The sequence below is a fragment of the Oryctolagus cuniculus genome, chromosome X (assembly GCF_964237555.1).
Source record: "Oryctolagus cuniculus chromosome X, mOryCun1.1, whole genome shotgun sequence".
NCBI classification, from domain to species: domain Eukaryota; kingdom Metazoa; phylum Chordata; class Mammalia; order Lagomorpha; family Leporidae; genus Oryctolagus; species Oryctolagus cuniculus.
In genome coordinates this window covers 128,273,228-128,283,574 of record NC_091453.1, presented here as the reverse complement: position 1 = coordinate 128,283,574, position 10,347 = coordinate 128,273,228, and the positions used below count along the sequence as shown (strand labels likewise).

The window sequence follows — 10,347 nt, the reverse complement described above, 5'->3', positions numbered from 1 at the left end:
GCAACATCTGGGGCTCTGCCAGGCTGAAACCAGGAAACTAGTACTCCAATCTGGACCTCCCACTTGGGCAGCAGGGAACCAAAACCTTGAGCCATCATCTGCTCTCTCCCAGGTTGTGCATTAGCAGGAAGTTGAAATCAGAAGCAGAACCAGGTCTTGAAGGCAGTCTGATATGGCATGCGAATATCTTAAGTGGCATCTTAATTGTTGTGCCAAATGCTGGGCCCCCAGCTCTGCCATTTCTTAGCTGTGAAGTTGACCTTGGGCAAATTGTTCGTCCTCTTTGAGCCTCAAATTCCTTATGTGGAAAGGTGGAGTCATAAGCTGTCTTGACTACTTTCCAGGGAAGCATCTCAGCTAGTTCATGAGTATGAAAGTGCATTGAAGGCAAGAGTTCCATTGAGGTGGTAGTGCTTGTCCTTCGGGCTGACAACTTGAATGTTCTCAGTAGCTTTCCCTTTGCTCACTGGTTATCATTGCTGGGCTCAGCAGCCCTCCTCTTTCAGAACCCAGTCCAGGTTGAGAATAACTTTGAGCTTCACTGTGTTCTAGCCAGAGAGTAAAAGCTTTCCCTTGCAGTCCTTGTGAAAAACAGATTTTTCAACTGGGTATTTGTTCTCAAAACCTTTGTCAAGTTTGGGCCTGCTCCATGATGACAGTAGCCACCACTAAGTGACAAATACATGCCGTTGATTGTACTGGCTGCTCCTTTAATCCTCTCAATGGTAACCAAGGTAGATTTTTATGATTGTTTTCATTTCCCTAGTAGAAATTTTTTAAATCTTTATGTATTTTAAGTACTTGAAAGGCAGAGCATGGGGCAGGGGCTGGGGAGAAAGCAACAACCAGGGCTGGACCAGACTGAAGCCAGCAGCCAGAACTTCTATCCAGGTCTCCCATGTGGGTGGAAGGGGCCCAAGTACCGAAGCTGTCATCTGCCACCTCCCAGGAAACTGGATTGGAATTGGAGCAACTGTGTCTTGAACTGGCACTTAGATATGGGATGTGGGCTTTGCAAGCAGCAGCTTAAACTGCTGCACCAAAATGCCACAGGGCACCTCCATAGGTGGAAATTGAGGCTCATAAAGGTCAAGTAGCTTGCCCAACCTTGTCCAGCTTCTAAGGGGGTCATGTCAGGCCTTCAACTGAGATCTGTTGTCTGTATGTGGACTTTCCACTTTGCTGTATTAGCAGGTCCTCTATCTACTGTCCCTTTCCCTTCAGTCCTGCTTCCTTTGGAGGTCTCCATTAGAGCCCCAGTGCATCACTGTGCTGGTGATGCTGTTTTTCCCATGATTCTGCCTGCAGTCCCCTCTGCTTCTTCTGGCTAGCCCTTAAAGGCAGAAATTGCCTTCAAATCCTTCACAAGCCTTGGAGACTTCTGGAAGCCTTCCTTGCAGACCCTCACCTGACCCATGTCACTTTCCCTGGGGATCCCCCACTTACTTGACACTCCTACTCTTCTGAGAGCTGACAAAACTTGTTTGGTTGCATGTGTTGTTATTTTGTCTTCTGAAATAGACTTTAAATTATTAAGCTTAAGTCTAGGTTTCTGCTTCACGAATGATCACTTGAACTTGAAATCTCAAGGCATGGGTTTGAGTCCTGCTCACTTAATCTCTGGGTTTTACCAAGCGAGGCATGGGCCTTTTCTGAGCCCCTTTTTTGAATTTGCCCCAGGGTGGCACTAATGACTGTGCACTCTTGTAGGGTGGATGAGAGGCTCCACATAGGCTCTAAGGAGATGCACTGCATAATCAGCTGGCTGATCTCGCCCTTGTGCATCTCATTCAGAGTCTAGCAGAAATCACTGGGCTGTGGGGACCAGGAAGTCCTATTTTCAATACTGTGATAGAAACCTAGAGTTGGTTGTAGTAGAAGCTTGGATGAGGAAACTAAATAGGCCTAAATAGGGGAGAGACTTCATCTTCTCAATTGCTTACAAAGTTCTAATTGTTGACAGTGGGGCATTGAAAGACCCTTCATGTTTTATTTAACGATTTTCTCTATTTCCTCCCTTCAAGGCATATCATCCAATCATAGTGATGATTCTCCATATAGCTGGTCTTTTCCACCTTATCATCCTTCCTCTGAGAAGTATGAAAACACTAAGGTAAGCCTGCAAAGGGGCACTGTTGTGAGAAGGAACAACTTTTTCCTTGTCTGGCAAGTAAGCTATTGTATGTACTGCATGTTCTTTCAAGTTGGCTATGCCATAAAGTTTGTGGGTTTCACTTGTGATAATTTTAACAGAGACATATTTTAACAGAGACGGATGTTAGACTCTTTAGCATTATGACCAATTGGGGTGGTGGCTTCATTTTATAAGCTGGTGGCTACTCCTTGTTCTTGGAACCTTAGGCTGCAGTGTGTCAGACTCACTTAATGACTCCTTGATGGTACTCAAGATGAGGGTATAAACTGAGAGTTTTAGGAGATGTTGAGACCTGGGAGGGAGAAGGGAGGCCTGAGCTGCAGGAACCTTAGCTCAGAGTGGGAGAAAGGTATGCTATGTGTCTTTGTTTGGCCTAACACATATGTACAGCTGCTGAGACGTCTTAGATGGATTTCACCGTTTGTAACAATGTAAGAAAAAATAATCTATAAAACAATTAGTCTTGGTTCAGAGTAATCCTCAATGTATAAAGGAAACTAACCCCACATTTAAAAATTCAGAAAAATAGATGGAGAACTGAGAAATAATATACTCCTTTGAGGTTTTTGGAGACATCTCATGGGAAGGGTGGTGATTTTGGGATGGGGTAGAAGCTGATGTTCTAAATTCCTCATAACTTTGCATTGCAGAATACAGTGAAAACTGGGGCCTCTGACCTATACCTTATGGCTATTTGTGATGGGTATTTGAATTGTTTCTACTTTTTGGCTGTTAGTAATAATGGTACTGTCAGCATGAATGTACAAGTATTTTTGTGGACTTTTTAAAAAATGTTGCTTGGGTATATAGCTAAGAATGGATTCACTAGGTCATAAAAATATGTTTAACTGTTTGAGGAATTGCAAGATTGTTTTCCTAGGTGGTTGTACCATTTTACATTCTCACAAGCAATGTATGAGAGTTCCAATTTCTCTACATCCTTGTAAGCACTTGGTTATCTTCCATTTTAAAAAAATTATGACCATTCTAGTGGGGGTGATGGTGAGTTGTATTTCCCTAATGACTAACGATGTTCAGCATATTTATATGTACTAATGGCCATTCACATATCTTTTTGAAAAAATGTCTGTTATAATCCTTTGCCTAGTTTTTTAAGGTTATTTTTATAAGTTTTTTTTTTTTTTTGAGAGGGATGGGGAAGAGAGAGACAGACAGACAAAGTAAGCTAATCCTCTCATCCACTGATTCATTCCCCCAGATAACCATAATAGCAGTGGCGGCAGTGGGCCAAAGCTAGAAACCAATAACTCAATCCAGGTCTTCAACATGGATGGTAGGAACCCAGTTACTTGAGCCAATACTTCTGCCTCCTAGGGTGTACATTAGCAAGAAGCTGGAGTCAGCCACTATAGCCAGAGCTGGGTATAGAAGCCAGATACTCTTATGTGGGCCATGGGCACCCTAAAGAGTAGGCAAAATGCCTGTCTGTTTTTCCCATTTTCAATTGGCTTATTTATCATTTTATTATTCGATTGGAGATAGATTATTTTTATAATTAGTTTACTTGGGTTTTCTTTAATTGTGATCTGGAGACAGAGGATTAGCAGCAATGAGCTAAGTGCTGGTCAACTTGTGGCTCCTAACTATAAAAGAAATACTTCTCTGCTTTAGGTTTCTGATGTGCTTTTTCAGTCTGAATGGTTAATAGCTAATAGGCTGGTGACGTGAATGCTACATTAATATGTATAATCTTTCATTTATATTCCATTTTAAAAGCTGATGTTACATATTTTGTTTTGATAGACATGTAGGGGGCAAGATGGAGAACTCCATGCCAACCTGCTTTGCCCTGTGGATGTGGAAGATGTGCCTGAGGGCACCTTGCCTGACAAACAGAGTACTGAGCAAGCCATACAACTGTTGAAAAAGATGAAAACATTGGCCAGACCTTTCTTTCTGGCTGTTGGATACCATAAGCCACATATCCCATTTAGGTACCCCAAGGTAAAGAGTTGCTGTCGGCTGATCCAATACAGCTACTACCACCATGTTTGTTGAGGGAGGAATTTGTGTAGTGAAAATAGTCACATGTTTCCATCTCAGTTGTCAGGAATGCCTGATGGATGCTAGCATACTCAGTGGAGTGGAGATTCAGAAGTCAAGGCCAAGAAATATTATTAGGTCATGTGTAACAAGTACTTGACTTTCTACTTTCCTCTGGAGGATTTTACTTTTCTTTGAATTCACTGAGCAAATGTCAGGTCGGGTGGTGAGATGATCATACAGACATGAATCAGAGCTGTCCTCCAAAGCTTATAATAAGAGATGGTCCTTGGGAACAATTCCTGGTATTAAGAAGCCCTCTTCAGTCACTGTCTCTTCCCCCTTGGTCTTATCAGTTCAGACCTCTTAATGCTTGTTGGAACCTCAAATCTTATATGTGTAGATCATTTAAAGCATGTGGTCTTTTCCTTTTTGTAATCTTTTTCAGTTTTTCCCTAGAGATGAGTAATCCATGCTTTTGACTTTCCCAAGAATCTCTCACTTGTAATGAAAGTAGAGCCCAGAAGGTACGCTCTTTGATGCTGCAGGTGTCTAGCTTTGATTGGCCCAGGGGATCTTGGCTCCTAGTAGAAGCTTCTAGTCCCCTTGATAGAAGAAGAAGCCTGTAAGACTCACCTCTCATGCCTCTTTGCAAAAAAGAGTTAACGCAGCTGGCCTAGCTGTGATCCTCTGAAAGGTCTGCTTACGAGGGTGGCCCTTGGCTCACATCTGGAAACTTTGATTTCAAGAGTGCCACCACCATCCCCAGAACTGATAAGAATGGCTCACTATGACCTCAACTGGCAAATGCTGTAGTTTATGATGAATCAGTGTTTTCCTTCTGGGAGCCTGGGATTTTAATAGGTTTCATATACAAGGTGCCTGTGTGACCAGCCTCAAATTAAAACCAGGTGCCGACGCTTTAATGAGCACCAGTTGGTAGCATTTCAGGTCTTGTCATACAACTTGTTACTGGGATATTAACTGCATGCTATGTGACTCGCGTAGGACTGTAGAAGTTTGGGCCTTGTTTTCCCTGGACTTTGCCTTGTGCTTTTTCCCCTTGAGGACTGTGTTTGGTCCTTTCTCTTATAAATGCCTGTGTTGAGTCCTGGAAGTTCTAGTGAATTACAGAAGTTGAGGGTAGTTTTGGTAATACCTAACACTTTACCATACCTCTTTGAGTTGAGAGTGAGGTGGGGATAGGAACAAGAGGGCATCTGTGTGAGGGAAGAGAGCTGTTCCTGCTTGATTTTCAGGAGACATAAGTTGCATTATTTCATTACCACTGGAATCTTGTGATGGTAACTTAAGGTGTGACCTGTGATAGAGGTTAAATCTCTGGGGAGTGATAGTGAACAACCATGTAAATTCATCCCAGGCTTAGAGAAAAGGCAATATAAGCCCCCATAGAGCCATAGCCTTATTCCTTTGCTGAAAGATTGACAACCTTTTGGCTTTGTGTGTTTTTACCCAAGGAATTTCAGAAATTGTATCCCCTGGAGAATATCACCCTGGCTCCTGATCCCCAGGTCCCTGATGGCCTACCCCCTGTGGCCTACAACCCTTGGATGGACATCAGGCAGCGAGAAGATGTCCAAGCCTTAAACATCAGTGTGCCCTATGGCCCAATTCCTGTGGACTTTCAGGTACCAAGGACATACTCTGGGAATATCTTAGACGCTGATCACATGCTGTCTTTGGTGATGCCACTTTTGTTAGTTGACACTACTGCAAACTTTGTCTTTTGAAGAATGTTCTCTGTACCTGACATTGTGTGATGTGCTGGGGAGGGGAGCGTGATTTGTAGAAATTTTAAGACCTTGGTAGTGCAAGGTGGATCAAGAATTTCCAAGCCAGTGTCTCAGCCTCCAAACTAAAGGTGGGCCATGGGGGTGGGGAAGTGGCCTAGATGATTATCCCTAAGCTGCAGGGAATGCTGCTGAATTTGGATTATCAGTAGGGTGAGGAACTCTTGAGCAGCCCAGAATGCTAGGTTTGCTGATACTTGCAGGCTCCCTCTGTGGGGGAAAGCCTACTCTGGCACCTGTCACTTTCAGGGGATGGTTTTGTGAGCAAACATTGGTATGAAAGGAAGTGGGACACCTCCATGGATACTGCCATCTACCATGATAGCTGGTGTGTCTTTGCCATGGTATGAGGACGGAGCAACTACAGAATTAGAAACCTGATGCTTGCTCATCACCCTCTTACCCTGGAAAGTCTAGGAATCATGCTGCACAATGCTCTTTCTAGAATATTATATGTTGGAACCCTGCCCTTCTCTTACCACTCAAGTGCCAACATGCAGGCTAAAGTGGATTGGAAAGGGCAGTGTTTCAGAGTGTGCTTCCTGGACTGCCTGCAGAACAACTGCTGGGAAAGCTTGTCAGAAATGCAGAACCCTGGCCCATTCACATAGATGGAATTGGAAGCTGGAGGTGGTGCCTGAGAACATACTTCCCAAAAACATAGACCAGGTGATTCCTATGTACTCAAAAATTTGAGAACCACTACTGTATATTTTAAAATCAAACCAAACTGATACATAGTTATCTGTTGCTATCCAAACCTATTTGGCACCCAAGTTTGCACAGCAAAGGCTGGTAAGGGGTATGCATTCCTCAAGGCTTTTTGATTCCTGAATTTTGAACAGCAAGTGGTGAGAGTTTTGGAAAGCAAGAAATTCACAATTCCTTTGTTACCTAATTTTGCACTGGAAGCGTTCTGGTAGTGAGGTAGCTCAAATTGCAGTTTTGAGGCTGCACTTGGATGCCTCATTTATGACAATTACTTAAAGTGATTAGACTGGGTGCCAGGAAAGGAACTGAGCATTTATGTGTGCTCTTTCCTTTGGTCCCCATAGGAATCTAGTTAGGCACCTGTCTTTGTTATCTAGATGAGGAAAGTAAAGGAGAGGTATGCTGACTTGCCTCAGTCACAAAGTTAGTGCCAGATGGAGCCAATTCACCGACACAAATATGTGACTCCAAAGCCCATGATCGGTTTTGTCAATCTCAAACAGTCTGGGTTCCAATTCATTATTCCTCTACCAGCTGCATGACTTCTGTCAAGGTGCTTTACCTCTGTGGGCTTCAGTTGCCTTGTTTATAAAAGGGAAACAGGATGGATAAAGGTTTTCCATGATAACACTGACTTTCGAGGCTTTCATTGAGGACTAAAGGGAACATGTACAAGCATCTAGGATAGTGTCAGACGCATGGTGAGGCCTTATTCAAGCTCTCCCAAGTCTCCTCACACGTTGAACACACAGCTGACAGTGTGATGCATAGGGCCTCACCATGCCCTCATATGCTGGTTCCTGCCCCACATTTTCCTTGGATTTGGGCCCTGCTTCCCATTCTCTTGCAGCTTTAGATGTACAAATCTTGTCTCCATTCTTGAGCCTTTCAGTTGTGTGCTCCCTTCAGTCCCAGCTCTCTAACTCAACTCCACATGAGCCAGTAAACTCAGGGGCCACACCTGATGGCTTTTCCTCTCCCAGGCCTGCTCCTTCTTGACCATCATCCTGACAACCCCATCTTTCAGCTTACATTGCCTACACATCTCCCAGGAATCATCAGAGAAAGGAATTCTCCTCTACCTGCTGTGTAAGTGGCCTCTTGGCTTCACTCCATCCCTGAATAGCTAAGGCCTTCGTGTTCTTGGTGTTCTTGATAGCCCTGAACATATTTGTCCATTTACCCTTGTTTCACTTGCAGTACCCTGAGCAAGGGACAGTCTAACCATGTCCTCTGCTCTCTGGCTGGATTCCTGAGGCTTGCCTGAGAGAATCCATGCAGCAGATCAACGCAGGCAGAGAGATCCTCAGTTGTCCAGCCTCTAGCCCTGGCAGTCCCTTGTGGGCTTTCTGCTTGGCCCCTTTTCCCTTGTCCTCTGCAGCTACTTTGAACCCTTGCCACTCCTCTCCAGTCTGTCATCCCCCTGCCTGGTTGCTCAGCAGATAACCACCCTTGCTGTTTTAGAAATAGATGCTAGTGGACAGCCAGAAGAAAATAAACATGGAAGATGGACATGAGTATAGATAGGGGCTTTGTCCCTTACAGCTGTGTGACTCTAGACAAGTTATTTAACCTTTCTGAGCCTCAGAGTCCTCATGAGTAAGATGAGAATGGTAACACTGACCATAAAGGATCAGATGGCATCCAGAAGGTACTTGGTAAATGGGTACTATTAATATTCTCTCTCACTGAAATATGAAACAATGTATACATGTGTTGGGCTTCAGGCATTCTCCTGAGTCTCAGAAGAAAAGTGACAGGGACTTGTCTGTCTTTGCACATTGTCCCTTTTGCCCGTTTCTGTAAGCCAATGATTGGGGTTTTCCTTTATTCCTATGGACTTTCCATGCAGCCTCTATGTCTGTGTACACCCTTCCAGTCTTCAACAGTATGCACTGCCTCCTTTGCTCCCTGCCTGTTTCTCCCCCCTTTCCAATCCCTCGCCTGCCCTTCAAGGGATGGTGAGTAAAAAGCAGTCTATTCTGCTTGTGCTCCTGGCCTCATTGTGTGGTTCTTTCTCTGCTTGGGCTTCTGTCTTCTCATCCCACTAAGTTCTTTCACCTGGGTCAACACTGACCTTGTTGGCAAATAAAATCCATCCTTGTGGGTCCTGACTTTCTCTGAGCTCCATGCTCCTTTCTCCTTTCTCCATGGTTATCAGCCTCCCCCTTCTGAAAGCATCCATCTTCTGGGCTTCCTTGCCAGCCTTCCTGGGTACCCTCTGCTCCAGACTCCATGGCATGCCCTTCTTTCTGTCTCCATTGCTTAGGTGCTGCCATCCCAAGGTCAGGGGTCAGTCCCATGTGTCCTTACCACCCATCCTTCCCAAGTGGGCTCATGTGAGTCTGGCAGGCATATGACTCCCAGAACCAATCCTCCAGCCCAGGCTTTGCTTCTGATTTTTCAGACCTGTGTGTGCACCAGCCTTTGAGAACAATTCCCAGGCAGATGACCATGGAGACTTCAGCCTTGTAGGCTTCTGCATTGTCAGACCAGCACCCTCAATTTGCCCTTTCTTCCCTTCCTCTCATTCCTCCCACTTCCCACATGCTAGTGAATTGTCCCAATAGCCTAAATGAAAAACCTAGAGTCACCCTTAGATTCTTATCTCCTTTTGCCTGTTCCTCCCTCGTCTCCCCTTCCACCTGCCTGATGGAGCTCCATAAGTCCCTCTCAAATCTGCCCTGTCATACGGCTCCTTCAGTGTATCTATGCAGTGAGTCTTGTTTTATTTACTCAGTAAGTGTGCTTAGTATCTCATATGTGCCCAGCCCAATTTACTGCTGTTTTGGACAAAGCCATTGGAATCTTTGTTCCAGGCTGTTGTCACAGACTAATCTGTGGTCCATTTCGTGTCACCTCTTGGATTTGAAATAGCTTAGTGACTCCCTTAGCCTTCAGCCTGGGATGTCCACTCACTGGAGAGAACTGTCAGGTCCATATCATCTGGCCCAAACCTACATGTTCAGTGACCTCCAACCTCCTGCCCTCCCATTTGATTCTCCAACTACAGCAGCCCATTCATGAACTCCAAACGTGCCCTGTTCTGCTAGACTCCATGCCATTCCACATACTGCAGCCTCTGCCCACAGCACCCTATCCCCATTTGTCTGACTGTGAATGTTTCTTCTCAAGGCCAACTCTTCTGTGAAGCAACGAGAGAGGGAGGGGAGGGGGGAAAGGGAGATGGAGAAAGAGAGGGAGAGGGAGACAAATGGGTCAAACTCCATGTGAAAATGGAGGCAGAAATTGGAATGAATGGTCAGCTGCATACCAAAGAATGCCAGGGATTGCAGCAGCCACAAGAAACTGGGAAGAGAGAATCCTCCCCTAGAGCCTCATTTTAGATTTCTCGTCTCCAGAACTGGGCAACAGGACATTTCTAATGTTTTAAGCCACCCATTTTGTGGTACTTTCTTGTTGTCAAGCAGCCCCAGGAAATTAATACAGATGAATTAATTGTATCCTTCTGGTGCTTTTCATGAGAGCACATGTGGGTCCATACTTGGAGAGGCTGAGGGATCAATTTCTGTGTAGTCATTCACCTCCTGGAACCTGCCAGAATATGTGAAGGCAACAGTAAGGAGCAGTCAGTGACACATCCATTTGCCGTGATCTCTGCCCTAAAGTAAAAGCTTTCACGCAGAAACATATCTTACTTTGTAC

The 10,347-nt window shown here is 44.8% G+C and overlaps 1 protein-coding gene across 2 annotated transcripts in view; it reads left to right on the top strand.

Moving 5' to 3' along the window:
- IDS (iduronate 2-sulfatase) overlaps window positions 1-10,347 on the top strand; it is a 32,419-nt gene that overhangs the window by 3,891 nt on the left and 18,181 nt on the right. For both annotated transcript variants that reach the window (XM_008273462.4, XM_002720538.5), the window contains exons 4-6: window positions 2,025-2,113; window positions 3,920-4,120; window positions 5,638-5,808. In XM_008273462.4, the coding sequence (XP_008271684.1) occupies window positions 2,025-2,113; window positions 3,920-4,120; window positions 5,638-5,808 (461 nt within the window). The remainder of the gene's footprint in view (window positions 1-2,024; window positions 2,114-3,919; window positions 4,121-5,637; window positions 5,809-10,347) is intronic.